The 21,754-nt window shown below is 48.2% G+C and overlaps 1 protein-coding gene across 2 annotated transcripts in view; it reads right to left on the reverse strand.

Moving 5' to 3' along the window:
• pot1 (protection of telomeres 1 homolog) overlaps window positions 1-21,754 on the reverse strand; it is a 148,076-nt gene that overhangs the window by 30,896 nt on the left and 95,426 nt on the right. For both annotated transcript variants that reach the window (XM_078416516.1, XM_078416517.1), the window contains exons 9-10: window positions 13,220-13,510; window positions 2,623-2,778 (exon numbers count right to left, since the gene is read on the reverse strand). In XM_078416516.1, coding sequence (XP_078272642.1) covers window positions 2,623-2,778; window positions 13,220-13,510 — 447 coding nt within the window. The remainder of the gene's footprint in view (window positions 1-2,622; window positions 2,779-13,219; window positions 13,511-21,754) is intronic.

Below are 21,754 nucleotides of genomic sequence, written 5' to 3' on the forward strand. Positions count from 1 at the left end.
AACTTTAGATAGTTCCTCTGTCCCTCTCTTCCCCTCCCCCTTCTCCCTCTATCTTCCTGTCTCCACCTATATCCGTCCTTTGTCCCGCCCCCTGACATCAGTCTGAAGAAGGGTCTCGACCCGAAACGTCACCCATTCCTTCTCTCCTGGGATGCTGCCTGACCTGCTGAGTTACTCCAGCATTTTGTGGATGCATTGGTGATCATTTTCCAATGTTCTATAGATTCAGGATCAGTTCCTGTGGATTGGAGGGTAGCTAATGTTATCCCACTTTTTAAGATAGGAGGGAGAGAGAAAACGGGAAATTATAGACCATCGTCTGACATCAGTGGTGGGGAAGACGCTGCAGTCAATTATAAAAGACAAAATTGCGGAGCATTTGATAGCAGTAACAGGATCGTTCCGAGTCAGCATGGATTTACGAAGGGGAAATCATGCTTGACTAATCTTCTGGACTTTTTTGAGGATGTAACTAGGAAAATTGACAGGGGAGAGCCGGTGGATGTGGTGTACCTCGACTTTCAGAAAGCCTTCGACAAGGTCCCACATAGGAGATTAGTGAGCAAAATTAGAGCACATGGTATTGGGGGTAGGGTACTGACATGGATAGAAAATTGGTTGGCAGACAGAAAGCAAAGAGTGGGGATAAATGGGTCCCTTTCAGAATGGTAGGCAGTAACTAGTGGGGTACCGCAAGGCTCGGTGCAGGACCGCAGCTATTTACAATATACATTAATGACTTGGATGAAGGGATTAAAAGAACCATTAGCAAATTTGCAGATGACACAAAGCTGGGTGGTAGTGTGAACTGTGAGGAAGATGCTATGAGGTTGCAGGGTGACTTGCACAGGTTGTGTGATTGGGCAGATGCATGGCAGATGCAGTTTAATGTGGATAAGTGTGAGGTTATCCACTGGTGGTAAGAATAGGAAGGCAGATTATTATCTGAATGGTGTCAAGTTAGGAAAATGGGACGTACAACAAGATCTGGGTGTTCTAGTGCATCAGTCACTGAAAGGAAGCATGCAGGTACAGCAGGCAGTGAAGAAAGCCAATGGAATGTTGGCCTTCATAACAAGAGGAGTTGAGTATAGGAGCAAAGAGGTCCTTCTGCAGTTGTACAGGGCCCTAGTGAGACCGCACCTGGAGTACTGTGTGCAGTTTTGGTCTCCAAATTTGAGGAAGGATATTCTTGCTATTGAGGGCGTGCAGCGAAGGTTTACTAGGTTAATTCCCAGAATGGCGGGACTGTCATATGTTGAAAGACTGGAGGGACTAGGCTTGTATACACTGAAATTTAGAAGGATGAGAGGGGATCTTATCGAAACATATAAGATTATTAAGGGGTAGGACACGTTAGAGGCAGGAATTAAACTAAACATGTTCCCAATGTTGGGGGAGTCCAACACCAGGGGCCACAGTTTAAGAATAAGGGGTAGGCCATTTAGAACGGAGATGAGGAAAAACTTTTTCAGTCAGAGAGTTGTAAATCTGTGGAATTCAGTGCCTCAGAAGGCAGTGGAGGCCAATTCTCTGAATGCATTCAAGAGAGAGCTGGATAGAGCTCTTAAGAATAGCGGAGTCAGGGGATATGGGGAGAAGGCAGGAACGGGGTACTGATTGAGAATGATCAGCCATGATCACATTGAATGGTGGTGCTGGCTCGAAGAGCCGAATGGCTTACTCCTGCACCTATTGTCTATTGTTAGATAAAGTGGGCGTTCCACAGACTGAGGCAAGATAAATTATGAAGAAATAGCTCGGGAAATGTTGTTAAATAGGTTAAACAAATATTACACTTCAAGGAAGTGAAACCAGCGAAAGTCCTGGATAGATTGGATGTGGAGCAGATGTTTCCACTAGTGGGAGAGTCTAGGACCAGAGGCCAAAGCCTCAGAATTAAAGGACGTTCCTTTAGGAAGGCGAGGAGGAATTTCTTCAGTCAGAGGGTGGTGAATCTGTGAGATTCATTGCCACAGAAGGCTGTGGAGGCCAAGTCAACGGATATTTTTAAGGCAGAAATAGATAGATTCTTGATTCTTGATCTAGGAGGGAGAGATAGATCAGCCATGATTAAATGGTGAAGTAGACTTGATGGGCCGAATGTCCTAATTCTGCTCCTATCACTTATGAACTTATGAAAACCAATAGCTAATAGTGGGGAACAGTCAACACGATGAAAAGGAATTAGCGTTGATCCACAGTTGCGTGGAGAAAGTATTGGAAGTGAATGCCAAAGTCATCAGCACCTTCTGCTCTGCATCAGACCAGATTAGAAAACAGTTCGCACCAACAGAACATCACAGAATAAAGCACAGCAACAGGCCATTCGGTCCAAATGTCTATGCTGGCCATAATGCCAAGTTCCACTAGTCTCCTCTGTCTGCACGTAGGAGCAGAATACGAATTAGGCCATTCGGCCCATCAAGTCGACTCCGCCATTTTTCGCTGGTCGGCACGGACTCAGCGGGCCGAAGGGCTTGTCTCCACACAATAAAGCAAAGCACCTGTGGAGAGAGAAACAGTTGTGCTTCGGGTCGATGACCCGACCATCAGAACCTCTTGGTTCCAACGTCTCGTTTCTTTCCTGCATCCAACACTACCAGTCTGAAGCCAGGGTACCTTGAGAGACTTTGCTGTTCCAGTGTGGTTGTCGTAGGTCAGGATGTCCACCGTCAGAGGGCCCAGGCGAGTAATCTCACTTTCATCTCCTTCCAGGGTGCTGTGGGCGACTGGAACCTCCTTTAATGGGTACGGACATTTGGTACCGTCCCAGACCTGATGGGAAAAGCCATTTTCATAAGTTCAAGTTTTGCTTAGTTTAGAGATACAGCGTGGAAACAGGCCCTTCGGCCCACCGAGTCCGCGCTGACCAGCGATCCCCGCACGCTAACACTATCCTACACACACTAGGGAAATTTACGTTTATACCAAACCAATTGGCCTACAATACATGGACACAAAAAGCTGGAGTGACTCAGCAGGATCAGGCAGCATCTCTGGAGAGGAGGTATGGGTGACGTTTCGGGTCGAGACAAGGAGTCCCCCTCTCCAGAGATGATGCCCGTCCCGCTGAGTTACTCCAGCATTTTGTGTCCATCTTCAGTTTAAACCAGCATCTGCAGTTCCTGCCTACACAGTCAACCGACAAACCTGTACGGCTTTGGAGTGTGGGAGGAAACCAAAGATCTCCGAGAAAACCCACGCAGGTCACGGGGAGAAGGTACAAAACTCGGCACAGACAAGCACATGATTCGATACTTTACTCCTGCTCCTAATTCATATGTTTGTATGCAGAATGTCCTCTCCCAATGTGCCACGTGTAGATAGAACTCAGAAGGTTTAGTGTATCATATCATATCATATATATACAGCCGGAAACAGGCCTTTTCGGCCCTCCAAGTCCGTGCCGCCCAGCGATCCCCGCACATTAACACTATCCTACACCCACTAGGGACAATTTTACATTTACCCAGCCAATTAACCTACATACCTGTACGTCTTTGGAGTGTGGGAGGAAACCGAAGATCTCGGAGAAAACCCACGCAGGTCACGGGGAGAACATACAAACTCCTTACAGTGCAGCACCCGTAGTCAGGATCGAACCTGAGTCTCCGGCGCTGCATTCGTTGTAAAGCAGCAACTCTACCGCTGCGCTACCGTGCCGCCCGGTAGATTAGTTAAAAGATACAGCGAGGAAACAGGCCCATCGCGTCCACAACGGTCACCCGTACACCAGTTCCGTGTAATCCCAATTTGGCATCCTGTACACTAGGGGCAACTTTACAGAAGCCAAATAACCTGCAAATCTGGACGTCATTGGAATGTGGGAGGAAACCGGAGCGCCCGGAGAAAACCCACAGTCACGGGGAGAACGTACAAACTCCGTACGGACAAGCACCTGTGGTCAGGATCGAACCAGGATCTCTGGCGCTATGAGGCAGCAATCCTACCGCTGCGCCACCGTGCCGCCCGGTCTTATTCATAAATGATAGGAGTAGAGTTAGGCCATTCGGCCCACCTTCGCTATTGACTCGAAAGATTCACTTCGTTTCTCCAGAGTCGGTTGCTGAATATTTCCAGCATCTTGTTTTTAATTTCTGCCTTCCAGCGAAAGCGGAGAAACATGTTTCACGCGCTGTTCTCAGAGTGGGGCACTCAGAGAACGAACGGCCTGTTATCTTGCAACCAAGACAAAGGCACGGCACAGTTATATAACCCAGAGTAAAGTCAATTGCAATTCCACAGTGAACTCTTGCGATTTCCTCGTTTGAATCCATAAGTGTAAAACATCCAGCTAACCATATAATCATAAAGGGATTAACTCACCCATGAAGGAACTCTGCATCAGAGCAAATAAGACATTCTCTACAGCTGGTCATGCTACACAACTGCTTTTCTATCTCTCCGCAGGGAACCCAGAGCAACAAACAACAGCCAGGACAGCTTGTATCGATACAGAGCGTTTAATTTAGCAAAATGCCACGAGGCTGTTACTTGGTAAAAGTTGACACCGTGCCATTCAAGGTACAGGTGCTCCCCGACCTACGTAAGGGTTACATCGCGCGGACCCCAGCCTCAGTCGGATGTTACACAAGGTGGAAATGGGAGTGCTACCGAGCAAGTGTAAATTTACTGCGTCGGTGAAATGCGTTCATCGCTAATTAACACGTGGCAGAGGTGACGGTACATGTACATGTGACAATAAACTAAACCGAACTGGGCGATCCAGCCAAAGAAAGGCGCTACACATGATTACAGTCAAGCTGTCCACAGTGTACCGATGAAGGGCACATTTAGTGCAAATAAAGTCCAATTTAAGACAGTTTAAAGCTCTCCAATGAGGTAGATGGGAGGTCAGGACCGCGCTCGAGCTGATGAGTCTTTTAAAGCCTGTAAACATTGGGGCGGCACGGTGGCGCAGCGGTAGAGTTGCTGCCTTACAGCGCCAGAGACCCGGGTTCAATCCCGACTATGGGGGCTGTCGGCACGGAGTTTGTACGTTCTCCCCATCATCTGAGTGGGTTTTCCCCGGATTTCTCCGGTTAACTCCCACACTCCAAAAATGTGCGGGTTTGTCGGGTAATTGGTTCCAGTAAAGATTGTAAATTGCTATTGAGGGCGTGCAGCGTAGGTTTACTAGGTTAATTCCCGGAATGGCGGGACTGTCATATGTTGAAAGACTGGAGCGACTAGGCTTGTGTACACTGGAATTTAGAAGGATGAGAGGAGATCTTATCAAAACGTATAAGATTATTAAGGGGTTGGACATGTTAGAGGCAGGAAACATGTTCCCAATGTTGGGGGAGTCCAGAACAAGGGGCCACAGTTTAAGAATAAGGGGTAGGCCATTTAGAACTGAGACGAGGAAGAACGTTTTCAGTCAGAGTTGTGAATCTGTGGAATTCTCTGCCTCAGAAGGCAGTGGAGGCTAATTCACTGAATGCATTCAAGAGAGAGCTAGATAGAGCTCTTAAGGGTAGCGGAGTCAGGGGGTATGGGGCGAAGGCAGGAACGGGGTACTGATTGAGAATGATCAGCCATGATCACATTGAATGGCGGTGCTGGCTCGAAGGGCCGAATGGCCTCCTCCTGCACCTATTGTCTATTGACCCCAGTGGGCGGGATAGTGTTACTGTGCGGGGATCACTCGTAGGCGCAGACTAGATGGACCGAAGGGTCAGTTTCCGTGTTGTAAACTAAACTAAATTCAGCAGCAGAGGCGGCAAGACATTGATGGGGGAAAATAGCTCTTACCCTTTTTGCTGAGATCTTCAGATTCCACCCACACTCCAAAGGAAACGTTCTTCTTCTCATTTTCTTCCCGATTATATTTAGCGTCTAGGAAATTTAGCGGTGATGACTTTCCTTCTTGTTTCTCAGCCACATTGGAGAGCCTCGAACTATCTTTGATCGGACTCTACTGGCTTTTATCTTGCACTAAACAATATTCACGCTGTTCCCTTTATCATGTATCTGTACACTGTGGACGGCTCGATTGTAAACGTGTATTGTGTTTCCGCTGACTGGTTAGCACGCAACAAAAGCTTTTCACTGTACCTCGGTACACATGACAATAAACTACACTAACTAACTATTTGACTCATTGCTCGAGGCAGCACGATAGCGCAGCGGTAGAGCTACTGCCCTACAGCTGCAGAGACCCCGGTTCGATCCTGACTACGGGTACTGTCTGTACGGAGTTTGTACGGTCTCCCTGCGTGGGTTTTGTCTGAGATCTTCGGTTTCCACACACACTCCAAAGACGTACATGTTTGTAGGTAAATTGACTTGATGTAAATGTAAATTGTCCCTAGTGTGTGTAGGATAGTGTTAAAGTGCGGGGATCGCCGGTCGGCGCGGACACGGCGGGCCGAAGGGCCTGTTTCCGCGCTGTATCTCTAAACTAATTTGTAGTAGGAAGGAACTGCAGATGCTGGTTTAAACCGAAGATAGACACAAAATGCTGGAGTAACTCAGCGGGACAGGCAGCATCTCTGGAGAGAAGGAATGGGTGACGTTTCGGGTCGAGACCTTTCTTCAGACTTGTTAGAGAAATGGAAAACGAGATGTAGAGAGATAAAGAACGATGATGTGGAGAGAGATAAAGAACAAATGAATGAAAGATATGCAGAAAATAACGATGATAAAGGAAGCAGTCCAGTGTTGGCTGCTTGTTGGGTGCGAACGAGAAGCTGGTGTGACTGGGGAGGGGGAGAGAGGGCTTGCCGGGGTTACTTGAAGTTAAATAAATCATAAAGATTCATACCACTGGGCTGTAAGCTGTCCAAGCAAGATATGAGAAGTAACGGCGGCACGGTGGCGCAGAGGTAGAGTGGCTGCTGTGACAGAGCTTGCAGCACTGGAGACCCGGGTTCAATCCCGACTACGGGTGCCGTCTGTACAGTTTGTACATTCTCCCCATGACCTGAGTGGGTTTCCCCCGGATACTCCGGTTAACTTCCACACTCCAAAGATGTAGGTAAACTGGCTTGGTAAATGGAAAAAAAAACTTGTCCCCAGTGTAAGTAGGACAGTGTTAATATGCGGGGATCGCTGGCCAGCACGGACCCGGTGGGCCGAAGGGCCTGCTTCCACGCCGTACCTCTAAACTAAGCTAAACTAAACTAATTTAGCTTTGTTTCACCCGGCAGTAAGATAGCGCCGACATTTTAACGACCTGCGGCTGAGTGTTGGAGGATGTTCACTTGATGTCCTGACACCAGCCTCGGGTGGCGGTGATGATGGTGGCTACGATCCCTGTGGAGATGATGCCAGGTTTACTGCCAGCATTAATCCACCTACACACTGCTCTGAATGTTAAAGACGACAGCCGCTGCTCACATCTCATCTCACTCGCCATCAAATTATATGGTGGTCGCTTCAATGGCATAGAGCCCTGGGAACGTCGAGCAGGCACTCGAGATTTCAAGATCAAGATTGCAAGATCAATTTATTGTCACATGCAACCGATTAAGGCGCAGTGAAATTTGAGTTACCGTACAGCCACACTAAGTGAAAAGCAACAAGACACACAGCCACATAAAGTAACATTTAACATGAACATCCACCACAGCGGATTCCACATGGAATTCCACATGGAATTCTCACCGTGCCAGAGAGCCGGGTTCGATTCCGACCTCGGGTGCTGTCTGTACGGAGTGCGTACGTTCTCCCTGCGACCTCGTGCATTTTTCCCGGGTGCTCTGGTTTCCTCCCACACTCCAAAGACGTGCGGGTTTGCACGTTAATCGGCTTCAGTACACCCTAGTGTGTAGGAAAGTGCTACAGCACGGGGGTCGCTGGTCGGCGCGGACTCGGTGGGCCGAAGGGCCTGTTTCCCCGCTGTGTCTCTGAACTGTCTCTGATCTGATTGAAAGATACAGCACAGAAACAGGCCCATCGATCACCCGTCCACACTAGTTCTATGTTATCCCACTTTTACATCCACTGCCTACACTCCAGGGGCAATTTACAGGGGCCAACCGCCAACACAGGGAGGCACGATGGCGCAGCGGTAGAGTTGCTGCCTTGCAGCACCAGAGACTCGGGATCGATCCTGACTATGGGTTCTGACTGTGTAGAGTTTGCAAGTTCTCGCCGACCAGCGATCACCCCGTGGACTAACACTATCGTCCACACTGGGGATCACTTACGATTTACAGAAGCCAATTAACCTACAAACCTGTAGGTCTTTGGAGTGTGAGAGGAAACTGGAGCACCTGGAGGAAACCCACGCGGTCACGGGGAGAACGTACAAGCTCCGTACAGACAAGCAGCCGTTGGATCGAACCCAGGTCTCTGGCGCGGTGAGGCGGCAACTCTACCGCTGCACCACCGTGCTGTACTGCCCTTCAGCATTTGCCTGCGGTAACTAATCCACTTTTCCCCCTTCGGATTCTGCACATTGCACTCATGGGCGGCAAGGGTGGCGCAGCGGTAGAGTTGCTGCCTTACAGCGAATGCAGCGCCGGAGACTCAGGTTCGATCCCGACTGCGGGCGCCGTCTGTACGGAGTTTGTACGTTCTCCCCGTGACCTGCGTGGGTTTTCTCCGAGATCTTCGGTTTCCTCCCACACTCCAAAGACGTACAGGTATGTAGGTTAATTGGCTGGGCAAATGTAAAAAGATTGTCCCTAGTGTGTGTAGGATAGTGTTAATGTGCGGGGATCGCTGGGCGGTGCGGACCCGGTGGGCCAAAGGGCCTGTTTCCGCGCTGTATCTCTAAATCTAAAATCTAAATCTATCTTCAAGGATTCGGCAAAATTAAAGTTGTAGATTACTCTGGGAAAGGGAAGGGTAAATCACAGCTGCGGTTCGCAGTAACAGGCCAGACAGACTTTAAACACTAATTTAAGGGTTAATTAAGTTAGCAGATAGTTACACAGAGGACTGTGTCCAGGTTAATCAGTGTGGCTTTGTGCAGGCTATGTATTTCAGGCCTGGCTGTCTGCTTTATCACCAAGGCTGGACACACTTGTGGGGGGGAGTATATCAAGCGGCACGGTAGCGCAGCGGTAGAGTTGCTGCTTTACAGCGAATGCAGCGCCGGAGACTCAGGTTCGATCCTGACTACGGGTGCTGCACTGTAAGGAGTTTGTACGTTCTCCCCATGACCTGCGTGGGTTTTCTCCGAGATCTTCGGTTTCCTCCCACACTCCAAAGACGTACAGGTATGTAGGTTAATTGGCGGGTAAATGTAAAAATTGTCCCTAGTGGGTGTAGGATAGTGTTAATGTGCGGGGATCGCTGGGCGGCACGGACTTGGTGGGCCGAAAAGGCCTGTTTCCGGCTGTATATATATGATATGATATGATATGATAACTCCAATGTCAAGCCTCACCATTACACCAACTTTAAACCGTAAAAACAGCCTTTGATTCATCATTTCTTGTGTTTGGAGGCCAAGCCCGATGAAAATCATGGTCGCTGCTTACCTGTTTGAGGAAGGGTCCCGACCCCAAAACATCGCCCATTCCTTCTCCCCAGTGATGCTGCCTGACCCGCTGAGTTGCTCCAGCATTTTGTGTCAATGCAAGAAAGCTGGAATATTTTGTGCACATGGCTATGAATGATACCTACAAGACACCTACACCTTCATCTACGTACCTACGAGAAGGTGACCCAATTCCACACAGCAAACTCGGATTGATGGTTTACAGCTTACAAGCTTAAGGGTGGCACGGTGGCGCAGCGGTAGAGTTGCTGCCTTACAGCGCTGGAGACCCGGGTTCGATCCTGACTACGGGTGCTGTCTGTGCGGAGTTTGCACGTTCTCCCCGTGACCAGCGTGGGTTTTCTCTGGGTGTTCAGGTTTCCTTCCACACTCCAAAGGTGTACAGGATGGTAGGTTAAATTGCTTGGTATAAGTGTAAATTGTTCCTCGTGTGTGTAGGGCGGCGTTAATGCGCGGGGATCGCTGGTCAGCACGGACTCGGTGAGCTGAAAGGTCTGTATCCGCATTGTATCACCAAACTAAACTAAACCTGGGTTGGATTCTGACCATGGATACAGTCTGTACAGAGCTTGCATATTTTCCCTGTGACCATGTGGGCTTTCCCGTGTGATCCAGCTTCCGAACACATACAGGTTTGCAGGTTAATTAGCTTCTGCAATTTGTCCCTAGTGTGTTGGATAGAACTAGGGTACGGGGAGGTAGCTGGTCGGCGTGGACTCTTTGGGCCGATGGCCTGTATCTCTAAACTGAACCAAACCAAACTCATCTTCTAACAGGAAGGCAGAAACAAATAAAGTCCTGCCCCATTTCCTCATTCTGCAGCTTGGTTAATCTCGTCTTCGGCTATAAGGGAAGCAACATTAATCTTTTCCTTTTTACATATGGGGAGAAGCTTTTACGATCTGTTTTTATGTTTCACGCTAGATTACTCTCATCCACATTCCCTTTCCCTGTCGATGCCTCGCATCTCCTCTGCTGAATTTTGAAGTGTTTCCAATCCTCAGGCTTGTGTGTTTGTTCACATGTAGTTAGTTTCTTACTAAATAAGGCACAGATAGAGTGGATGTGGAGAGGATGTTTCCACCAGTGGGAGAGTCTAGGACCAGAGGTCATAGCCTCAGAATTAAACGGCACTCTTTTAGAAAGGAGGAGAGGAGGAACTTCTTTAGTCAGAGTGTAGTTAATCTGTGGAACTCATTGCCACAGAGGGCTGTGGAGGCCAAGTCAGTGGATATTTTTAAGGCAGAGGTAGACAAATTCTTGATTAGAACGGGTGTCAAGGGTTATGGGGAGAAGGCAGGGAAATGGGATTAGGAGGCAGAGATCAGCCATGATTGAATGGTGGAGTGGACTGGTGGAATGGTGGTGGATGGGCCGAATGGCCTAATTCTACTCCTATAACTTGTGAACATGTAAATATGAAGCCCTATGGCATAAGTCCTCGAGCATAAGTGTGTATTGGTAGATTAGATAGTACTTTGGCATTGGGCTTGGTTTTCTTGGTTGAGTGCTTATCCTCGTGTTATAGCACAAGTACTTTGTGTTTTGGTAACAATTGCCTCTTCCTTTGATCTAATACTGCCTTCATTTGCTGCTGTTCTCTCCGGCTGAACCATGTTTCCCAATGGAGTTTACTACCTGAAAGGATGTATAATCACTGTTAAATCACAAACTACTCGAGCTTTGCCACTTACACCGGGGGTACAGTGGAAAGCCTTTTGTTGCGTGCTGACCAGTCCGCAGAAGGACAATCGATCCGTTGTAGTGTATGGATACATGACAAGGGAATAACGTTTTGTGCAAGGTAGAGCTAGCAAAGTCCGAGGGACATCAAAGAGATAGATAGATAGTAGTTCAGCACTGCTCTCTGGTTGAGGTAGGATGATTCAGTAACCAGTTGACCAAGAAAGCCAATCCCAATGTCACATGAGAATCTAACATGCCTTTACACAGTTAAACTATAGGACAACCTAGGATGGCACGGTGGCGCAGCGGTAGAGTTGCCGCCTTACAGCGCCAGAGACCTGGATTCGATCCTGACTATGGGCGCTGTCTGTACAGAGTTTGTACATTCTCCCCGTGACCTGCGTGGGTTTGCTCCAGGATCTCCGGTTTCCTCCTGCACTCCAAAGACTTACAGGTTTGTAGGTTAATTGGCTTCTGTAAAATTGTCCCGAGTGTGTGTAGTGTGCAGGGATCGTTGGTCGGCGCGTACTCGATGGGCCTAGTTCCGTGCTTTATTTCTAAGCTAAACTAAACTCCCTTCACACCTCAACTCTGCTGAAACAGGATTACTCCCAGAGCGACCATTTTAAATTGAAAAAGTGGAAGCAGCTCTGGATTTGTGACACAAACACCTTTTGCAATTCAACACCTCCATCAGCATCGAGCCAGGCCGGCAGTTTGACTCCATTACTATTGACCGGTTCATTCAATAACCATTTTGTCCAGCTGGAAATGCAAACATGAGTTCAAATCCATAGAATAATCACTGCAACAAAAATAATTGGATTCGTTGAGAATAACCTTGAATCTTGCCAGTAATGTCTTCACTAACTCCACAGACTTTGCAGTTGAAGACACTCAGAAGTTCCAAAACACAAATTGCAATATTTTACTTATCCTATCTAGTTCCAGCACCCTGATCATGTTTAAGTATTGGCTGTTTCAATTACAGTTTTTACACCGAGTGGATTAATCAATAGTTGGATGCAGTACAAATATGGACAGGTGTTCACTGTGTTATAAGTCATGCCAGCAGATCTGAAAGTAAATTGCTTAACCGATGAATATGGGCTTTTATTCACTGCCTCTGGTTTCTCTATTTTATCCAGCCATATATATGCTGGGAGAGGGAGAGAAAGTGGGAGGGGGAGAGGGAGAGAAAGAGGGAGGGGGAGAGGGAGAGAAAGAGGGAGGGGGTGAGAAAGAGGGAGGGGGAGAGGGAGAGAAAGTGGGAGGGGGAGAGGGAGAGAAAGAGGGAGGGGGAGAGGGAGAGAAAGAGGGAGGGGGTGAGAAAGAGGGAGGGGGAGAGGGAGAGAAAGTGGGAGGGGGAGAGGGAGAGAAAGTGGGAGGGGGAGAGGGAGAGAAAGAGGGAGGGGGAGAGGGAGAGAAAGAGGGAGGGTAGGAGGGAGAGAAAGAGGGAGGGGAGAGAAAGAGGGAGGGGGAGAGGGAGAGAAAGAGGGAGGGGGAGAGAAAGAGGGAGGGGGAGAGGGAGAGAAAGAGGGAGGGTAGGAGGGAGAGAAAGAGGGAGGGGTGAGGGAGAGAAAGAGGGAGGGGAGAGAAAGAGGGAGGGGGAGAGGGAGAGAAAGAGGGAGGGGGAGAGGGAGAGAAAGAGGGAGGGGGAGAGGGAGAGAAAGAGGGAGAAAAGGTAAAGGCAGAAAAAAGCGAGAGAGGGAGAGAGAGAGAGAGATATGGAGGGAGGGGGAGGAAGAGAAAGGAGAGAAAAGAGAAGAGAAACAGAGGAAGGGAGGAGAGAAAAGACAAGAGAGGAGAGAGAGAGAGAGTTAGAGAGGGGGAGGGGACAGAGGAAGAGGAGGAAGAGGAGGGAGAGAGACAGACAGACAGACAGGGACGCAGTGATAGGTAGTTCCAGGCTACTGAAAAGGGCATCGGCAATGAGCAACCACGATGACTTTAAATGACTGTGATGAAGGAGGTTCCACCCATTAACCACCGACGCCGGTAAAGGAGAGGGATCTGATTGGCGTTGTCGTGCTCGCACGCAGTGCCACGGAGGGTCTTCCACGCGTCCTCTCTCACCTTGAGCATTACCGCGGAACTGTCCACGACAGCCTTGGCTACGAGTTGGCAGGTGAGGTCAAAGTACTCGACGTCCCTGATGTCCGAGAGTGTGACGGTGCTCTTGAAGGTGGAGGTGTTGGCATTTGCCCACCTGCGCAGTTCCTCCACCATCCGCAAGTCAGTGGCGGTGAAGTGGTACGACTTGCTGGATGCCCGCGGTGTGGCGGGCACTCCCACAGCTCCATCAAACGTCAGGGCCGAGAAACCAGGACCACTGATGGCCTGGACCTCACTGTTGAATTCTTGAATCTGTACAGAGATCACACAAGAGCGTATTTAGTATACAATACAATACAATATATCTTTATTGTCATTGTACAGAGGTACAACGAGATTGGGAATGCGCCTCCCATACGATGCAATAATTTAATTTGCTAGTCAGTATTAGTTTAGACAACCCAATGAAACAAATTGTAACAGTTTTAAAACAAAATAAAGTGCAAGTAGATCTGTGCCGGATCACTAAGCGATGTGACCATCCGGCTCAGCAGGACCGGTTCATAGCAGCTATGGCCCTGGGGATGAAGCTGTTCCTGAGTCTGGAGGTGCGGGCGTAGAAGGCCTTGCATCGTCTGCCCGATGGTAGAAGTTCGAACAGACTGTTGCAGGGGTGTGAAGAGTCTTTGTGAATGCTGGTGGCTTTTCTGAGGCATCGTGTGTTGTAGATGCCCTCCAAGGCTGGTAGCTGTGTTCCGATGGTCCTCTGAGCTCTATGGACTACCCGCTGAAGAGCTTTCCTCTCTGCCTCCGTGCAGCTGAGGTACCACACAGGGATGCCATGTGTTAGGATGCTCTCTATGGTGCAGCGGTAGAATGTCGGCAGCAGCTGTCGGGGTAGACCAGACTTCTTCAGTGTTCTTAGGTAGAACAGTCGTTGCTGTGCCTTCTTGACCAGCGCAGCAGTGTTATTGGACCATGTTAGATCCAACGAAATGTGAGTGCCCAGAAACTTGAAGCTGGACACTCTCTCCACACTGTCCCCATTGATAAAGATCGGGGCATATTCCCCGTTGTGTGACCTACGGAAGTTGATGATCAGCTCCTTGATCTTGGTGGTATTTAGGGACAGGTTGTTATCAGAGCACCAGTCCGCCATGTTCTGCACCTCCGCTCTGTATCACTACCAAGATAGAGACAAGCCTGCTGGAGTAACTCGGCGGGACAGGCAGCATCTCTGGAGAGAAGGAATGGGTGAGGTTTCGGGCCCAGACCCTTCTTCAGACTGGTGTCAGGGGAGTGGGAGACACACAGATAAGGAGGTGTAAGGTGTGGAAACAGGACAAAGGGAATAGCGATCAAGGAAAATGTAGAACAGATCATTGTTAGCTGGGAGAAGGTAACAACAAAGCAAACAGAGATAGAATGTAGTCGGAGACAGTGTGACTGGTCGGAGAACTGGGAAGGGTGAGGGATGGAGAGAGAGAGAGGGAGGGAAAGCAAGGGTTACTTGAAGTTAGAGAAGTCAATGTTTCCGGTAGAGACCCTTCTTCAGACTGCATGTTTGTGACCTTAAAGCCATGTGGCATGGAAACAGGCCCTTCGGCCCAACTGGTCCATGCCGATCAGGCGAGCTGTCCAAGATATTCCCATTTAATTTAATTTAGTTTATTGTCATGTGTACCCAGTGAAAAGCTTTTGTTGCGTGCTAACTAGTGAGTGAAAAGACTATTTCAATGATTACAATTGAGCCGTCCACAGTGTACAGATGCATGGTAAAGAGAATAACATTCAGTGCCAGATAAAGTCCAGTATAGTCTAATTAAAGATTTAGGTTTTAGATTTTTTAGATTTTGAGATACAGCGCGGAAACAGGCCCTTCGGCCCACCGAGTCCGCGCCGCCCAGCGATCCCCGCACATTAACACTATCCTACACACTAGGGACAATTTTTACATTTACCCAGTCAATTAACCTACAAACCTGCACGTCTTTGGAGTGTGGGAGGAAACCGAAGATCTCGGAGAAAACCCACGCAGGTCGCGGGGAGAACGTACAAACTCCGTACAGACGGCGCTGCATTCGCTGTAAGGCAGCAACTCTACCGCTGCGCCACCGTGCCGTCCTGAAAGATAGTTCGAGGGCCTTCAAGAAGGTGGGTAGGATCTCAGGACCGCTCTCTAGTTGGTGAGTGGATGGTTCAGTTGCCTGATAACAGCTGGGAAGAAACTGTCCCTGAATCTGGAGGTGTGCGTTTTCAGACTACTGTACCTCTTGCCTGATGGGAGACCCGAAATGTCACCCATTCCTTCTCTCCCGAGATGCTGCCTGACCCGCTGAGTTACTCCACCATTTTATGTCTACCTTCGATTTAAACCAGCATTTGCAGTTCTTTCCTCCACAAACACCTCCCTCAGCTGCGTGCACACATTACCCACCGCCTCTCCCAGCTTTCCTCTACAACCCCCCCCCCTCATCCATCCCCCACCCCCCCCCCCCCCCCCCCCCCCCCATCCCCCCCAATGTCTGAAGTTCATAAGTTCCAGGAGCAGAATTAGGTCATTCTGCCCATGATTTAAAAAGCAGTTAGACAGGTACATGGATAGGACAGGGTTGGAGGGATATGGACCAAATGCTGGCAGGTGGGACATGTTGGCCAGTGTGGGCAAGTTGGGCCGAACAGCCTGTTTCCATACTGCATCACTCGATGACTCCACGTCTACTCCGCCACTCAATCATGTCAGGTCAAAAGGAATAGGAGTAAAATTAGCCATTCGGCCCATCAAGTCTATTCCGCCATTCAATCATGGCTGAACTACGTTGCCCTCTCGACCCCATTCCCCTGCCTTAGACAATAGACAGTGGACAATAGGTGCAGGAGGAGGCCATTCGGCCCTTCGGGCCAGCACCGCCATTCAATGTGATCATGGCTGATCATTCTCAATCAGTACCCAGTTCCTGCCTTCTCCCCATACCCCCTGACTCCGCTATCCTTTAGAGCTCTATCTAGTTCTCTCGAATGCATTCAGAGAATTGGCCTCCACTTCCTTCTGAGGCAGAGAATTCCACAGATTTACAACTCTCTGACTGAAAAAGTTTTTCCTCATCTCCGTTCTAAATGGCCTACCCCTTATTCTTAAACTGTGGCCCCTGGTTCTGGACTCCCCCAAAATTGGGAACATGTTTCCTGCCTCTAACGTGTCCAACCCCTTTAATAATCTTATATGTTTCGATAAGATCCCCTCTTATCCTTCTAAATTCCAGTGTATACAAGCCTAGCCGCACCAGTCTTTCAACATATGACAGTCCTGCCATTCCGGGAATTAACCTAGTAAACCTACGCTGCACACCCTCAATAGCAAGAATATCCTTCCTCAAATTTGGAGACCAAAACTGCACACAGTACTCCAGGTGCGGTCTCACTAGGGCCCTGTACAACTGCAGAAGGACCTCTTTGCTCCTATACTTGTCCCCATTACGCTTGACACCCTTATTAATCAAGAAGGGGTCTTACTACATACACCCTTACTAATGAGGAAAGGCTCTCGGCCTGAAACATCGCCTATCCATATCCTCTAGAGATGCTGCCTGACTGCTGTGTTACTCCAGCACTTTGTATCCTTTTGTGTATTAACCAGCATCTGCGGTTCCTCAGTTCCATGAATAAGGCAATGGTAAAACACCAGGGCTCCATCACGCGAAGGGCTTTACAGTGGAAGCCTCTAATACTTTCTCCAGGTAATGAACGATGAAAAGTTAGCACCAGTAGCATGAGCCCAAAGGGCCAATTGGTATCCAAGACTTTGGAGCGTTCTGCTCTGGAAGCAATTTATTCAGTGCCACAGACTGCACAGATTCCTGCAGTAATTAAAATCCACCAGACTTTATACAAATCCATTTCTAATGTTCAGGATTTTTGAAGCTTAAAATATTTTTAATGCCGACATACTCATAGGCCACACACTTCACTGGTTTCATTACTCAAACGATCCGAAGCTCGGCTGACTGAGAATCAATGATACGCACAAAGAGCGCCGTTATTTCTCCCACGCTACCCGCACACCTTTGCCAATCAGGCAGCACTAGGCGCCCGGAAGAATATCTACCCTCGGAAAATGCCAATATCGGGCCGCACAGTGGCGCAGCGGTAGAGTTGCTGCCTTAGCGCGCCGGAAACCCGGGTTCGATCCCGACCACGGGTGCTGTCTGTACGGAGTTTGTACGTTCTCCCCGTGGGTTTTCTCCGAGATCTTCGATTTCCTCCCACACTCCAAAGACGTGCAGGTTTGTAGGTTGTGGCAAATTGGATTAGTAAATATGCAGATGATACTAAGATAGGTGGTGTAGGTAATAATGAAGTAGAGTTTCAAAGTCTACAGAGAGACTTGGGCCTTTTGGAAGGGTGGGCTGAAAGATGGCAGATGGAGTTTAATGCTGATAAGTGTGAGGTGCTGCATTTTGGTAGGACAAATCAAAATAGGACGTACAGGGTAAATGGTAGGGAATTGAGGAATGCAGTGGAACAGAGGGATCTGGGAATAACTGTGCATTGTTCCCTGAAGGTGGAATCTCATGTGGATAGGGTGGTGAAGAAGGCGTTTGGTATGCTTGCCTTTATAAATCAGAGCATCGAATATAGAAGTTGGGATGTAATGTTAAAATTGTACAGGGCATTGGTGAGGCCGAATCTGGAGTATGGTGTGCAGTTCTGGTCGCCAAATTATAGGATGTCGACAAAATGGAGAGGGTACAGAGATTTACTAGAATGTTGCCTGGGTTTCAGCACTTAAGCTACAGAGAGAGGTTGAACAGGTTGGGTCTTTATTCTTTGGAGCGTAGAAGGTTGAGGGGGGACTTGATAGAGGTTTTTAAAATTTTAAGAGGGACGGACAGAGTTGACGTGGGTAGGCTTTTCCCCCTTGAGAGTGGGGAAGATTCCAACAAGGGGACATAACTTTAGAATTGAGGGACAAAAGTTTAGGGGTAACATGAGGGGTAATTTCTTTACTCAGAGGGTGGTGGCTGTATGGAATGGGCTTCCGATGGAAGTGGTGGAGGCAGGCTCGATTTTATTATTTAAGAGTAAATTGGATAGGTATATGGATGAGAGGGGATTGGAGGGTTATGGTCTGAGAGCAGGTAGATGTGACTAGGTCAGAGAGAGTGGTCGGCGTGGACTGGTAGGACCGAACAGGCCTGTTTCCGTGCTGTAGTTGTTATATGGTTATATATTATATTATATGGTGAATTGTAAATTGTTCCTCGTGTGTGTGTGTGTGTAGGATAGTGTTAATGTGCGGGGACCGCTGGTCGGCGCGGACTCGGTGGGCCGAAGTGCCTGTTTCCACTCTGTATCTCTAAACTAAACAAACATTTTTCCTCCACAAATGTATATTATTATGTCAAAAAGAATCACCCCTTCTAAGAATAAATTCAAGGCTTTATAACTTCAATTATAATGTTTTTCCCGAAGGGATTTCTCACAATGAACACAGAGCAAGTTACCAAATAATTTAATAGACTTCATCAGCTCACATCACTGTGCTGACCTTATGATTAGGGTTTGTTTTACTTAAAATCACTACGGCCAGGATTGCTGGCTAGAATGATGGGACAGAATATAGAACACGACTGCACAGGAAGGGGCCCTTCGGCCCACAAGGTTTGTGCTGAACATGATGCCTAGTTAACCTGAAGTGGTTTTGGGCCCATGGTAAGACCATATCTGGAGTATTGTGTACAGTTTTGGTCTCCTAATTTGAGGAAGGACATCCTTGTAATTGAGGCAGTGCAGGGTAGGTTCACGAGATTGATCCCTGGGATGGCGGGACTTTCATATGAGGAAAGATTGAAAAGACTAGGCTTGTATTCGCTGGAGTTTAGAAGGATGAGAGGGGATCTTATAGAGACATATACAATTATAAAAGGACTGGACAAACTAGATGCAGGAAAAATGTTCCCAATGTTGGGGGAAGTCCAGAACCAGGGGCCACAGTCTTAGAATAAAGGGGAGGCCATTAAAACTGAGGTGAGAAGGAACTTTTTCACCCAGAGAGTTGTGAATTTGTGGAATTCTCTGCCATAGAGGGCAATGGAAGCCAAATCACTGGATGGATTTAGGAGAGAGTTAGATAGAGCTCTAGGGGCTAGTGGAATCAAGGGGTATGGGGAGAAGGCAGGCACGGGTTATTGATTGTGGATGATCAGCCATGATCACAATGAATGGCGGTGCTGGCCCGAAGGGCCGAATGGCCTCCCCTGCACCTATTTTCTATGTCTATGTCTATGAACTTATCTGCCTGTACACAATTCGTGGCGTAGCGGTAGAGTTGCTGCCTTACAGTGCCAAAGACCAGGGTTCGATCCTGACTATGGGTGCCGTCTGTACAGAGTTTGTATGTTCTCCCAGTGACCGTGTGGGTTTTCTCCAGGTGCTCCGGTTTCCTCCCACACTCCAAAGAAGCCCAGCTATATGTAGTCCAATTGGCTTGATAAAAATTGTAAATTGTCGTGCGTGTGTGTGTGTGTAGGACAGTGTTAAGTGTGCGGGTATCGCTGGTCGACCTGGACACGGTAGGCCGAAGGGCCTGTTTCTGCGCTGTATCTCTAAACTAAACTGATCCATATGCTACTTTTCCCTGCAGTTCAATGTGCCTATCTAAAAGCCTCTTAAACACCGCCATCATACCTGCCCCCTGGCAATGAGATCAAGGCACCCACGACTCTCTGCGCAAAAAAACTTGCCCCCTACATCTCCATTAAACTTTCCCCCTCTCACCTGACACCTATGCCCTCCAGTGATGCACATTTCCACCCTGGGGGGGGGGGGGGGGGGGGGGGGGAAGGTTCTGATTGTCTACGCTACCTATGCCTGTCATAGTTTTATACCCTTCTATCAAGTCTCCCTGAACCTCCGACATTTCAGTGATAACAATCCAACCTCTCCCTGTAGCTAAAACCCTCTAATCCAGGCGGGAATAAAAAGGCTTGGATCAGAGTGGATGTGGAGAGGATGTTTCCACTTGTGCGAGAGTCGAGGGCCAGAGGCAGTAGCCTCAGAATTAACAGACGTTCCTTTAGGAAGAAGAAGAGGAGGAATTTCTTTAGTCAGAGGGTGGTGAGTCTGTGGAATTCATTGCCACAGAAGGCTGTGGAGGCCAAGGCAATGGATATTTTTAAGGCGGAGATAGATAGATTCTTGATTAGTAGGGGTGTCAGGGGTTACGGGGAGAAGGGAGGAGAATGGGGGTAGGAGGGAGAGATAGATCAGCCATGATTGAAGGGCTTAGACTTGATGGGCTGAATGGCCTAATTCTGCCCCCATCACTTGTGGACTAACAAATGTTTGCCGTGATCGGTTTGCATTTGATGCGGGTACATCGTTTCTGACTGAGCAGCCATGAGGTTTTCATTTTAGAACAGTTTTTGAAATTTTTGTTTGCAGAATTATGCAGCCCTCGAGAATTGGACCATTAAGCACTTTAATCTGAAATATCACTTCAGATCTGTCGAATATCAAATCCCGGATAATGTTTACGACTTTTTTGACCACTGTTAGATACAGATGATAAATTTGAATTGTAAGCACAAGAGGAATGAAAATACTCTGATGTTATTTTCCAAATGATGTACTGTACTTACAACATGTAATAACTCCACATTTATGGTAGACTTTAGAGATGCAGCGCAAAAAACAGGCCCGTCGGAGAATAAAGAACTATTGAATCTCAGTCAGAGCCTCCGCTGAAGGTCACCTATGAAGTTTCTATCCAGCTGATAACAGGCAACTGAACGATCCTACCCACAACTGCAGAGCAGTCCTGAGCTACTATCGACCTCTTTGATCAGACTTTCCTGGACTTCATCTTGCACTAAATGTTATTCACGTTAATCGGTTACAGTTTAGTTAATAGTCACAGTAAAAAGCTTTTGTTGCACGCTATCCAGTAAGCGGAAAGACAATACATGATTACAATCGAGCCATTTGCAGTGCACAGATACATGACAAAGGAATCACGTTTAGTGCAAGGTAAAGCCAGCAAAGTCCGATCAAGGATAGTCCGAAGGAGTGAAGGAAAATAACTGCAGATGCTGGTACAAATCGAAAGGTATCACAAAATGCTGGAGTAACTCAGCGGGTCAGGCAGCATCTCAGGAGAGAAGGAATGGGTGACGTTTCGGGTCGAGACCCTTCTTCAAGAAGAGTCTCAACCCGAAACATCACCCATTCCTTCTCTCCTGAGATGCTGCCTGACCCGCTGAGTTACTCCAGCATTTTGTGATTCCAAGGATAGTCCGAAGGTCACCAAAGAGGTAGATAGTAGTTCAGCACTGCTCTCTGGTTGTGGTTGGATGGTTCAGTTGCCTGATAACCGCTGGGAAGAAACTGTCCCTGAATCTGGAGGTGTGCGTTTTCACACTTCTATACCTTTTGCCCGATGGGAGAGGGGAGGAGAGGGAGTGGCCAGGGTTCGACTGGTCCTTGATTATGCTGCTGGCCTTGCCGAGGCAGCGCGAGGTATAAATGGAGTCAATAGAAGGGAGGTTGGTTTGTGTG

This window comes from Rhinoraja longicauda, chromosome 20 (assembly GCF_053455715.1).
Source record: "Rhinoraja longicauda isolate Sanriku21f chromosome 20, sRhiLon1.1, whole genome shotgun sequence".
Taxonomy (NCBI): domain Eukaryota; kingdom Metazoa; phylum Chordata; class Chondrichthyes; order Rajiformes; family Arhynchobatidae; genus Rhinoraja; species Rhinoraja longicauda.